Source organism: Hippocampus comes, unplaced genomic scaffold, assembly GCF_001891065.2.
Source record: "Hippocampus comes isolate QL1 unplaced genomic scaffold, H_comes_QL1_v1.1 scaffold45, whole genome shotgun sequence".
Lineage (NCBI taxonomy): Eukaryota > Metazoa > Chordata > Actinopteri > Syngnathiformes > Syngnathidae > Hippocampus > Hippocampus comes.
In genome coordinates this window covers 1,689,409-1,702,682 of record NW_017805783.1, presented here as the reverse complement: position 1 = coordinate 1,702,682, position 13,274 = coordinate 1,689,409, and the positions used below count along the sequence as shown (strand labels likewise).

The 13,274-nt window shown below is 41.7% G+C and overlaps 1 protein-coding gene across 1 annotated transcript; it reads right to left on the bottom strand.

The window, feature by feature from the left end:
- Window positions 1-4,992: 4,992 nt before the first annotated feature.
- Window positions 4,993-11,099, bottom strand: LOC109524973 (cholesterol 25-hydroxylase-like protein). The gene is made up of 2 exons (XM_019885136.1): window positions 10,465-11,099; window positions 4,993-5,802 (listed from the first exon to the last, which is right to left on the bottom strand). Exons 1-2 carry the CDS (start codon window positions 10,902-10,904, stop codon window positions 5,448-5,450), a joined length of 795 nt encoding a protein of 264 aa, XP_019740695.1. The 5' UTR covers window positions 10,905-11,099; the 3' UTR covers window positions 4,993-5,447.
- Between the last annotated feature and the right edge of the window lie 2,175 nt (window positions 11,100-13,274).

The following is a 13,274-nucleotide window of genomic DNA, read 5'->3' as shown; positions in this document are numbered from 1 at the left end:
AATGAATGACAAATTCATTCAAAACATTGAATGCTTCTTTAAAGCCTGTTAACTTGAAGTTAATATGAATTCCTCACGATCTTCATATGGTGCGGTGTCGTTTGGCTATTTACAATTAAGATGAGGCTTGACATTTTGAAATAAAGAGCGCACTGGATGGTTAAGAATCATTTGGCCTGCTTCTTCTCCATTGCTTTCTACATCCATTGGTATCAGCACATAGGTCAGAGTTCACCCCATGGCTTCCAAACAAAAAAGCATGGGAAAGTGATTAGCGGGACTGTTAATGACGAAAATGGATCGTGTGTGTGTGCTGCTCACACTGACACTGTGATGGAAAACCTGTGCATGAGGCTGAGCGCTGATAAATTGTTTTGAATGATGATGACTCCTGCGATTGGCTGGCAACCGGTTCAGGGTGCGACCCTTGTAAGGATAAGCGGATTAGAAAACGGATGGATGCGGTGAATGGATGATGATGACGCTGCTGTCAAATTGTAAAATTCTGATTGCAATATTGTTTCGCTCTTTTCGTGTACCAACGCACAATGAGGTTGTAAATAAAGGATGTGATCCAATTCATTCTCTGAAATACATCGTGTCATCTTTTTGTGGGAGTAACGAATATTTGGCAGATATGGGCATGAGTCAATTGATGAATAGTTTTGATATTCAGAGGTAGAATGCGGCGGCAGCATGCTGGTGTCCTGGATAGCGTGTCTGGATCATATTTGTAGTCCAAATCTCGCACAGAAGAAGGTAAATTGTTTGGCGCAATAAGGAAACATAATCGTTGTGAAAAGACTCAGGCTAATCCCAAAGATACTCCTATACATCAAGTAAGCCTTGCCGGATAGAAAGCTGCCTCACTGAACGGGATAAGTGTCGATAGAGTGACAGACAGCTTGGCAATTGTGTCCAAGCGACTTCAAAAACAAGTTTAACAAGTTTGATTTATTTATTAACAGGGGAGCTTGTTCCTCACTGGTCGCATTGAATGAGGTCATAAACCAATAGTGTCGTTTGTAGGTGAGGGAGTCACGCTGCATGAACAACAAAGCTGCGCAGATTTGTCATTTTAGCCTGCACAGGCCAATAGATAACCATGTACATATATTAATTACCATTAGATGAATTAAATGCACACAAACAGAGGAATCCCTCATTCAATATTAATGCTAATACATATAGGTCATTCCAAACATCGGTGCCACTTGCATCCCCGGGAAATAACATGGAGAAGTGTACAATACAATGGCATGAAATACATTTTTATAAAGTACAAATGTATTGCGGGCAGCACGGTGGGGAACTAGTTAGCACGTCGGCCTCACAGTGCCGAGATTGTGGGTTCAAATCCGGGCTCCGGCCTCCCTGTTTGGAATTTGCATGTTCTGGGTTTTCTCCGGGTACTCCGGTTTCCTCCCACATTCTGAAAACATGTATGGCAGGTTTATGGAACACTCGAAATTGTCCCTAAGTGTGATTGTGAGTGCAAATGGTTGTTTGTCTGTATGTGCCCCGCGATTGGCTGGCAACCAGTTCAGGGTCTACCCCGCCTACTGCCCGAAGACCGATCCTGGATGGATGGCTGTATGCGTTGATGTACCGTATACAAATGGATATGTACATTTCTGTATTCATTTGAGACATTTTGCATGCAAACTCTTTTTTTTTTCATGTCGGTATTGGCAGATCCTGAAAAACCAAAGACTTGGTCTCTGACTCAAGTGCCCAAAAAGTGTGATTGGGACATGTTTAGTGCGAATGGTTGTTTGTCTATAAGTTGCACCACATCAAAGACATCTTGGAAAGGCTCACACTCATCCACGACTCTACAAAAGACAAGTGGTACCAGAAGATGAATTCGTGAATTCACTTAAAAGCAAAAGCAATCTGTTCTTGCAGGGATGCAGGTCAACTTCAGGATTTGCTACTACAGTATTTAGAATCTCTTTTCTCATCGCAAATAATGCAAACTTAAGTAATGTGCTGCCATGCCAGCGTCAAAAGACCGTGATACATGCATAAAAATGAACATGCGGTGAAACAATTACTGTGCGTGCCTGAGAGGTGAGTCACTTCACATTTAATCATTATTTACCAATACGCATTATTTTATGATCATTCATCACAAATTAATGTCTATTGAGGAAGTAACAATGGCCTCTCATCATCGAGTGAGACGTGTGTACTAATGTCATAAAGTGCATCAATTCCCCTTTCAGGCTTTATGGTCATCATAACACTTTTTTTCCCCTTATTTGCTGTCACTTGTGCCCTTTTTTGGTGGCATCGCTAAACAAAATGCAAAAGGTTTTGTGTTGCATTTTAGAGGTGTTTTTTGGTCAACATCTGACCATTTTGTCTTTCAACTTCAACGCTACCTTCTCGATGATCCTGATTCAGGCCATCTGTAAGTATTTATGGGCCATAAACATTCTGTCTTGAAGTTGAACCTTCAAAAGAGTGCTACTGATCATCTCAAGGAATTGCGCTAAAGTGAGACCTGCACAATAAGGAGGTGTTGCAGCTGCAACAAAAAAAAAAAAATTGACTATAAAAATTCCTCTGTAATGTAGAACAGAACACACTGATTTCAAAACACCTTTTGACCCATAACCAACGAAAAGCAGTTCAAAGATGATTGATGTTCAAAGTCTTCTAAGTGGACCTTCCATTCTGATTAGAAATCAAATCATGTTCAAGAGAGCCAAAAACGTGCCCTTAACTTACCAGATTATTGTTTCCAAAGTAAAAAAAAGGCAGCTGTCTCTCCCGGTAACTTAACCGAAATTTACAGTTACTGTCGATGTTTTTCACCTATTGGAAACGTATGTTTCATTATTATAGCGCAGGAAATGAATGAGGTAAAGACGAACTTGCCTGCAGTCCACACCTGGCTCTCATTGAAAACATATGATGAGCTCGCAAGTCAAACTTCTAACAGCACACACTGCAAGAGCTCCAACTGGTGCAAGTAAGAATGGGAAATTCTCCTTTGAAATAAAATCCCTCATCATATACCTTCTTAACTTCGGTATCCTTGACAAAACAAACTTAGTTTTATTGGGATGCGTTATATCATCACGATACGCACTCGCCAATCAAATCCAAGATCTTAATCAAGCAAGTTTGCTTGTACAAAGAAGGGATTCATTAGATGTACTTTGGATTGTACTTTTCGTTGTTGTTCACATTCTTGTAGAAATCCACTGCAATCAGATTAAGAGTGAGACCAGGTGTTTAGTTCTCTAGTGGTTAAAAAACACATTGTTCGACAATGAGTTCGATTTACGCAAGTGTTTTTTTGTATTCATCTGGGAATTGTATCACCATCACAGACTCAAAACAATATGCTAAATGGTAAATGAGCTGTCAAATGCGCTTTTCTACCTCAGGTACTCAAAGCGCTTCACACACTGTTCACCTCATTCACCAGGCGCAACTGGAAGGTCAGTACCTTGCTCAAGGACACTTTGGCACGGTTGCCATGCTGGATGCAGCTGTTTTGCACAAATGAGCTATTGTCTTCCCCCGGACATGACACGTCTTTATGTGTCTTGTATTGTGATGACTCAGCGGGTAATCAATTTTGATCCCATGTCATCACAAGATTTATGTTTTCAGCCCAATTGCGCTGATGTCATCCGCAGCCACTGGGACAACGGCGCAGTGCCAACAGCACATAAAAATCCCAGAAAGCAAAAATTTGTTCCTGACCGCTCAGTAGAATGACAGTGCGGAAGGATCTAAGTAAATATAGTAGCAGAGCAGAAGGGCAAGAACTTTTCACAAGGCAGTCTGAGCTATGTAAAGCTCACTAATTGAATATTTACAGAATGAGGGCGAAATAGAATCTGGCCTTTGTCAGTGAAGCGCCAAGTCTCAGGAAATATGATGAAATGGGAAGTGTTTCGTATTTACTCAAATGATAACAAATCCTGGCTAGTGCTCTGCGCCTTTTCTCCTTCTTGTTTGACATATCTGCAGAAACAATTTCAGCCGGCACTGCATGCTCTCTCCGTGCGGGCTTTCGTGGAGGATTTCAGCCTACGTGATCCATCTAGGTGTGTACCTTACAGCGAGTAAACAAAGGGAGGAGTTCACAATGTACGGACGGTGCCCGGCCTCCCATAATGCTACACTGACATCATAAAGTGGGTGGCAGGCTGTCGACGTGTATCTCGCCTTGAATTTGCGGTGCCGAGCGACACGACTCGCCCTGACTCTGACGTTGGGCCTGTAATGATCGTTTCCGCTTTGGGTCACGTTTTTATCAAGCCATCTCCCGCTAACACCACCACCCAAGCACTCTTCTCTTGCTTTCTCCTCCTTTCCCAAAGCAAACATTGGCTTGCTGGCTGAGCGCGTGGGTCCGTACGACACGTTCAGACATCTTTGAACAATTTATGTTGTGAAATGTTGGAGAGCCTCCTGAACAAGTTAGAAATGGAACACAGATGTTGACGCTGTTATGCAACTTGTGAAACTCGACTCGCTTTTTTTTTTTTTTTTTTTTTTTTTGCATACAGCTATTATTGTCAAAAGGTCACATTAAAGTTGTGGAAAATCCGCCCCCGCAAAAAAAAAAAAAAAAAAGAAACTGGCATGATTCCATTAACCACCTTGAGAAAACAAGACAATTGTTTTGTGATTAAAGTATGTGGATGACGGAGTTTGTGTTGGAAACAAAATAGAAGAATAATAAAATGAACAAAATAAGAAAAAGAAAAAAAAATCTGTGACATGTCAGGTGATTTCTCATCTCTTGCACATATGCTTTTGGTTTCTTAATCTGGTCCCTGCGGGTCCATCTCAAAGCGAACAGAAGACCGTCGGGGCACAAAGGACTCAAACTGTGGCAGAAAACTGGAAATGTGAGCTGGAATCTATGTTCTGCTCCGATGACTTCAAGGGCTTATCAAGTGCATCAGAAAGTGGAAACAGCTGTGGCGGGGGTGTGTGAAAAAACAAAAAGGGAAGGCTTGCTTGAAATAATTAGAGTTTATATCATAAAATGTTCACAGAATTTGGATATTTACATTGCACAATAAACACTCAAAATCAACATTTTACATTTTGGACGATACAAGATGAATGCAAAATATATACAACGGTTCTCACGAAGCATTTGGTAGGTACACTGGCTTGAAAGAGTTGACATTTCTACTTGTGAACTCAACAGAAAAGATGTACCAGATAGACGAGATTTAACACCACTCCTGCTCTTCCATGAACATGTGGATACTTTATATTACAATCACATTTCTGCATTTGATTTTGAACCATGATCGAAGCTGCCAGCAAAGATTGGGCGCGTTGTCAGGACTGATCGGTCAAATGACAGATTCCCCAATGTGCAATTCATTGCAACTGGTGGATGCGCAGATGGACATTTGGAAATCTCACGCCCTAAAAGTGAATGATGAAACTTGAATACACCCTCAGTCCCTCCTGTATGTGCCAAAGAGGTGGTCCCAATGTGTGAAATAGGGCGCAAAGTTAACATTGTGCCGCCGATGATGAATGTGGTGGTGAGGGACTCCGCCGAAAAAAGGCAGCAGTCTGTGCAGAGCCCAGGGCAGGTTGTAGCCACAATGGTCGTCCACCGCCAGCCAGGTGTTGAAAATGTGGAAGAAGACCTCACTGACGGGGTGACAGTTCACCAAGCAGGCACTTATCTGTGCTAGCAGCAGCAGGGAGAGCAACTCGGAGGTGCTGGCGTCCTGGGCCTGCAGGGCGAAGGGTACCTGGTGCTGGTGGTGCTCTTGGTGGACGTTGCGATAGAGCCATGGGATCCTGAAAAGAAGCAAACAAGCAACTGTCTGTCAGATATCACAATTGACTTACGTGTGTGTGTGTGTGTGCGTGTGTGTGTGTGTGTGTGTGTTTTCATGCCAAGTGGCTTAAGTGCTAATGACTTGTTTGACTTCACTTATACCTTGCTTAACCCACGTAATGACTTGACTTGCTTGAAATTTAGTGGACACTGGACTTGACCCCCACCCCCCACCCCCCTAGAGCAACATGGGACTTGCACTAAACTTGAAAGTTAAGACATGAGTCTTACGAACAGCACATATGTGTCTTCCTCCCACCCATGGCTTATCTTCATTAGGGTCATGGCTAACCAGGCAAAAGGTTGGGATATATTCTGGACTGTTGATCAGCCAATCGCAATTCACATTCAGACCGATGGACAATTTAGAGTCTTCCATGAAGCCTAAACTGCATGTTTTCGGAATGTGGGAGCAGGATAGAAACCCAAAACTCACAACTGCAAAGTGTATGTGCTAACCTGACTTGTAAACCATGCTGCTGTTTCATAGTAATAACATTTCAAAATACATGAAAACGAACTAGCGTTGAATCATATGATTTTTGGACATTGTGACAGATGGCTTTCCGCTTTAAACATTGGATTTTTCCCTGATTACAGTATGTGGCGTCAAGTCAACTCATTCCATCATAGAGACGTACTGTACACACGAGGAAAGTAAACAAAGATGAGAAATAACTGTTCCATCAGAAATGGTGTGTGAACTTACACTGTATTTACATTTAATGGATTGCATAGAATAACTTGTTTTATGCTGAGAGGGAAGAAATTTCATCTGTGCTGTATGTTACACATGCGTACAGCACATTTGACAATTAAGTTGTATTCAATTCAATTCAGTTCAATACTGATCACCTTCTTGAATTGAATTGAATACAACTTTATTGTCAAATGTGCTGTACAGCGCAGATGACTTCTCTCTTCTTTGTTGGTCTTATACTCATCTTACAGTCGTGAAACCACTGGGGGGTATTACAATAAAAAAGTTGGACAATAAGCCGTTTGCTTTTCATTCCTGCAGTCCGTTTTTTATTTTTAGTAAATTTTTACTGCTTAGTTGAGTCAGTAAAAAAAATAGCTGTAGACTATTGGCTCCATCGCTTCTTTTGTTCTGTTCTGGTGCTTTTTGTATCTCTATTTGGGTTGCGTAAAAAAAAATCAGGGAAAGAAAAGAGAAAGGCAAAGCCAAAACAATAAAATAAAGTCATGAATCGAGTTCCAGAACCTTGATCAATGAATCACAGGGCGCAATAGCTTTGAGTAACAACAGAAAGACTCAGGGACTTTCCATTTTTTTTCACCATTTGCACTGTGCAACTACAGATCAGGGATGGGAAACTAGTGGCGGCTTACACCCACACTTGGCATGCCCAACGATTTTGAAAATAAAAATGTTTACTGAGGCTGAGCAATTAAAAGTTGTAATAACAGTTCTCAACACTAGATGGCAAAGATTCTGCTCAAAAGCAGCTGCACACACTAAAAGACTGTACTTCGTCATCAGAGAAGAGGAGCAAGCAGGCCCTGGCCAGAAGCCAGAAGCAAATTAAGTAAAGAAAACAGTGTAATTTATGCAAAATAGGAAGCAGATTATATGTTCACGAGATGTAAACACAAACAAATCTGCCTCGTTTGCTTTGGGACACGACAAACCGTGAAAGATTGCAATATGAGTCACCACCACACAGCGATCTCAAAAGTTCACAAACAGCTATTTTTTTACAAGAACCGATCAAAGTTAAATGGAATTACATGAGAAGTCACTAATTGTGTGTCCTCCTAAAACATGGATCGACGCTTAATCGTGTGACAAATACATATGGTGGATTGATTGGACAAGCAGCTGTTGTGGCAGATGGTGCACCCGCCCTGTACTGCAGTACTGAAGATGCATTTTCTTTCGAGGTTCCAGAACGACGTGCCTCCTGTTGCATTTTAAGAGGCTCCAAAGGGCTTGGGGTGGAATCAATTGAACTTTGTGAGCCTCCACTGCATACTTGCTGTGTGCAGGGTTCTGCCACAAGATTTCATAAGTGGCATTAGTGTCAGCCACAAGTTTTGCGGCAATTCAAAATATAAATCACAGTTGCACGATGTGGTGACATTGCAAATTGTAACACATAAAACCCCCCCCACAAAAAAAAGGTTGTTTTACAACAATACTTAACCACATTCACATGTACCAATGGATTAAATAGTGAAGCTTGTGGTAAGAATTTTAGCGAGCGGTGCGCAGCTCAGCAGGTCCACTCAAATGAGTTTGAATAAAGAGCTTGCTCTCATTCACTTGGCTGCCTCTGAATTGCTGGCGGCTCCTTGGCGTCACCTTCCGGTATCTGAAGCCCTCCGGCGGCCGCACCAAGCCGATCTCTCTGAGGCGGGGGCCTTGACTGTTGAGCGAGGGGACCATCGAGGCTGTGGCTAGAGGTCGTCTTCATCGGAGGTGAGGCCACCATAAGGTTTCACGGGAAACACCTCACCCTCCTTTTGGAGGCTCATTCAAGTGACTGGACCAGGCGTGCAGCGTGCTTCGCTCACTAAAATTTTTACCACAACCTTCACTATTTAATCCACAGGTACATATGAAATTGTATATATGGCAAAGTACGGTAAATAAAAAGTTAGGGATATTTGGCTTTCCGGTAAAATTTCAGGATGAGCCCAAAATGCATTCAAACCTTTCCTGGTGAACTTAAAGTGACCTTCTCAACAAGGCTTTTGTATGCTTGTGTCCAACTGATAAATGTTTCAGTACTTTTTGTGCTGGTTGCTGCTCTCAAACGAGGAGCTTAACGGCAAAATTCACAAAAGGTGTTTGATCCTTGAATCGACCAATAAATGTCCTGTTTCAATTACAGCTGGTGTTTAAACAGTCGTCCTCATCATGCTGTTCACATTTTGACATCTTGAAACCAAGATGACACCTCACAATGGATCAACAGTACCTTGCCAATGTGATGCTTCAAACAGGACGTTCTCAGACGGACGTGGCCACTGAGCTTAGAGCGTCACAGAGTGTCATCGGCAGGTTGCAACAGAGGTACAGAGAGACTGGAACAGTCACAGAAAGATGTAGAAGTGGACGCCCTTTGGTCACATCCCATGTTGATGACTGCTAAAGTGTGAACAATGCCCTGAGAAACCGGATTATGAATGCCACTCAACTCCAGGCACGTTTGTGTCACGTCAGATCATTCGAAACCGTTTACATCAGCGTGGTCAAGCGTGCTAGATGACCTTCGAGGTTACTTGACCACAGCGTCATCATTTTACATGGGCCAGGGAGCATTTGTGCTGGCCTCGGTGCTGTTCTCTGATGAAAGTCAATTCAAGTTGAGCAGACATTATGGCCACCACCAATGTTGGAGACATCAAGGGGAGAGCTATGCATCACCCACTGTTGTCACAAGATGAGCTTTTGGTGGTGGTGGTGTTACAGTGTAGACAGGTGTGTCCAGTCGGTACAGAACTGCCCGTCACTTTGTGAATGGGACAGTGACAAGCCCATACTACCGGAATAACATTATAAATCCAGTGATTGTGCCCCGATCTGAACAACACGGGCCTAATTTCATCTTGATGGATGACAATGCTCCAGCTCATTGAGGTTGCACGATCAGGGAACGTCTGTTGCACACTGGTGTACCTCAAATGGAATGGCCTGCAATTTCTCCAGACATGAATCCTATTGAAAACCTCTGGGATCAGCCGAGTTGCCGTGCAAAGACTCAAAATTCTGCACTCCAGGACCTCAATGACCCGAGGGTTGCCCTTCAAGAAGAATGGAATGCCATACCTCATCAGACAAAAAGTCTACTTGTGAATAGCATGAGACGTCTTCATCAAGATGTAATTGATGCTCAAGGGCACATGACATGTTGTTGAGACATTTGCATTTTTTTTGTTGTGGTGTACCCACCAATGTTGTTAACTTTTGTTCCAATGAATAGTTTGAGATGAGCAATGATTCCTTCTACTTAAATCTCCTACTTTCATGATACATCACTGTAGTGTGAACCTTTTACATTTTCCATATATTTCACAAGCCAAACATCCCTAACTTTTTGTTAAGAGTGTGTGTGCTGTGTATGTGTGTGTATATATATACTGTATTTTTATATATATTATATATATATATATATATATATATACATTTTCTATATATATATATATATATATATATATATACATTATGTATATTATATATATATACACATACATTTTATATATATATATATATATATATATATGTGTGTGTGTGTGTGTGTGTGAAGACGCATGTGCACATATTAAAAATTAAATTAGTAACTAGCAAACATTTAAAATGAAAAATAGCTGTTGTCAACTGTGCAGACCAGTTACTCAAAACTCCTCATCAGTTTTTAATCACTGACGCTAAATCTGCCGAAAACGTTGCCGTTATTTTCCACATGGGCTGCCTTACAAACAGCATCCCATATGTAAAAATCCAGCATTTCAAATTTCAGTTACAGATATGCAGATGCTAAGAACAAAAAAAAAAATCAAACAATTTTACGTTTGTTTATATACATAAATCCTGCACTAATCTGTGGCAAGGATGGACGTGAGGACGAACAGACGGTCGGAGTGATTTTGCTCACCTGTGCAGGCAGAGGTGCCAAAAGAAAAAGAGCGCGTCGAAAAGCAGAAAGCAGACAAAAACGTCGGTAAAAAGCCGCCAGCTGCTTGGAGACCATTCGGGGAGTTGAGAGGGTCTCCTCGATATCTGGAGGAGCGCGCTGGCGGGCAGCAAGACGGTCAGGTATTGGACCGCGATTTTCCCCAGACACTTCAACCAAGCGCGCAGAGGCGGCGGCGGCTGCTTCGCGGAGATCTTCCACGCGCGGACCCGCTGACTGACACCGGCCAGGAGGTCCAATAGAAGGAAAGGTGCGCAAAACGTGACGTGGGTCAGGAAAGCGCACAAGACGGGCAGGTAAGGGGAGAGTAGAACACTATCGTGTTCACTCCTCACGTAGTCCCACAGGCTTTGGAGCATCGGCCCACATGACTCTCCACGCTGCGTAAAAGGTGCGCTCATCACGGGCTAGCGTTGTGTATCTAACATCCTTGCCGGTGATCTCCTAATAAGTACTCCGAGTGACTTTCACTTCGAAGTGAACGCAAATGCTTTGTCACAGTAGTCAGCCCATACCACGCCTTCAGTCAAGATCCACGATGAGTATCCCTTTCACGAGTACATTGTGTTTCCTGTTTCTGTTTCCCAACATCAGTTTCCACCAAAAGGTGGGGGATGCTGCGCCCCTTTCCCAACGTATGTTCCAGCCCAAGTCGTTGGAGGTGGGGCACCACATTGCCACATTGTAAAAAGACCCATGAAAGTACAACTCTCGGACAGATGGTTCGAATGTTGTGACTCAAGCAACACATTTGAAAGCAGTTTGAGCATGCCGGTTTTCTTCATGGAGGTACTAGACCTACTTCAAAGATTTAATGCAGTGAAAACCTGATTATCTAAAAATATATTTCTTATGATGAGAATGAATGGTGTCCCTAATTATAGAGCCTTTAAAGGGGAACGCAAATCAGAAAATATTATGGACAATAGTTTGTACTATGCGGCCACGCTAGTCTAAACAAGGTATATTCTCAATAATTGTGCTTGTGGAACATGAATTAAGCCGTAAAATCCACCCGCTTTTACCCAACTCAGGGGTTGGTCATTTTGCCACTTGCTGTCAACTGACAATGACACCACAGTTGCTCAGGTCATGATCAATCACGACTCAGGGCACATATGTCAGGTGACCAAACTCAGAAAACCGGTGAGCTGTGATTATTCAATACCCGAGCCCAGCGCAATTGTGATGTCATTTTCAGTCGACATCAAGTGGCGAAATGCATTTTTAAAAAGATGTTACTTCTACATGAAAAATATGGCTGTCAAGTTCTTGATAGACAATTTATGACATTTTTACTGCTTAAAATTGCAAAAAGTAGTAAAACATCCCTTTACCATTTTTATGTAAATTAATGATACTCATTTATGAGAAGAGATTTTAGATGGCAATGAATTATCACAATAATTAGGAAACATAAATCGGCAGCACCTTTACAACTCTTTCGCAGTGTTCACATTTTAATCACTTCTACACCATTCCTAGAAAATCACAATGTCCCTCGCACCGGTTAATACAGGCCCGCAGGCTACTCATGTGGGTCTTGGGGGATACCTTGCGCCCAAGGGCACCACGTTGGTGACCCCTGAGATAGACCTCACCAGGACAGTAAGAATAGTTTATGCAATTCAGTCGGGACAATACAAAAATTGACCAATCAAATCCACAGGTTTTTAAAAATTTTTATTGTCACAGGATATTTTCATTTGAATTCAGTGTATAAACCTTAGCCTTGCTTTTATCTCCCCATTAAATACAAACGGCAACTTTTTCGACATTTTGGACCACCACCAGAGAACGGAGGCAGTAACATACAGTACAATGAGTTACGACAACAGCAGTTGCAATGGGCCACGCTCCAATTCTCCTTAATTGCTCGTATCTGCTCACTGTGATACCAGATATGCTCTGCAAATGAAATCAGATCAAGTTTTCGGAAATACGACTACTTCAAACATGTCTCATATCATAGGTGATTCTATACCCTCGCCCTGAAGCTTCAGTAAGGTCCATGAGTATTTAGACAATGACAGAGCTTTGGATTTTACATTTAGGTACCATGTTGGATTTGAAGAAATAAAAACAGATTTCACAGAATGCGAGTCTACCTTTAGCTCGAAAATGCAGTTTCTTGAGAAAGCGTGTGTAAATGCTGCATGGGAAAATTGGGAATTTCTCCATTGTGAGACGAATAAAGGTTTTCTTATCTTTTATCTTAAAAATATGGAATGGTGTGGAATGATAAATCAATTCAATAAAATTAAATGGAATGGAATGATTGGTGAAATGTGAAATAATATGCAGGTTGCCGGAAGGTGGAAATGTGCACTTTGGGGACGAAAAACGTTAAATAATATCAAAAGCTATGGAATGATATTGAAAGATGTGGAATGACAAATATTGTGGAAAAATAAAATTTTTGAAATTTGAAAAATAAAATATAACATGGCGTCAAGATTTGGAATATGTTGAAGTTGGAATGGTGAGAATAAATTCAGAATTATGTTAACAGCATTCACACAATTAATCGTAGCCGTTTTATGCGGAGCAAATTCATTTTCAGGGGCTCAATAAAATCTGGACAAGTGACTCACAAGAGGTAAATTGGCCAAGTGCAGCCATTTTCTTGTAACTTTAAAACAATGAAAAGAGCTAAGTCTGCAGCTCATGTCAGGTATTGATTATTATGATCATTCAGCTGTAAGAAGTGCATACAGAGGAAGAAAATAGCTAAAACCTTAATTGTATCAAAATCACCCGTTTGGTGCATA

What these genes read in the sequence shown, in the direction of transcription:
- LOC109524973 (XM_019885136.1), bottom strand. Translation starts at nt 10,904, where the DNA reads ATGAGCGCACCTTTTACGCAGCGTGGAGAGTCATGTGGGCCGATGCTC. An exon ending in TGGCACCTCTGCCTGCACAG is followed by an intron (nt 5,803 to 10,464) that starts GTGAGCAAAATC and finishes GCTTCTTTTCAG; the next exon opens with GATCCCATGGCTCTATCGCA.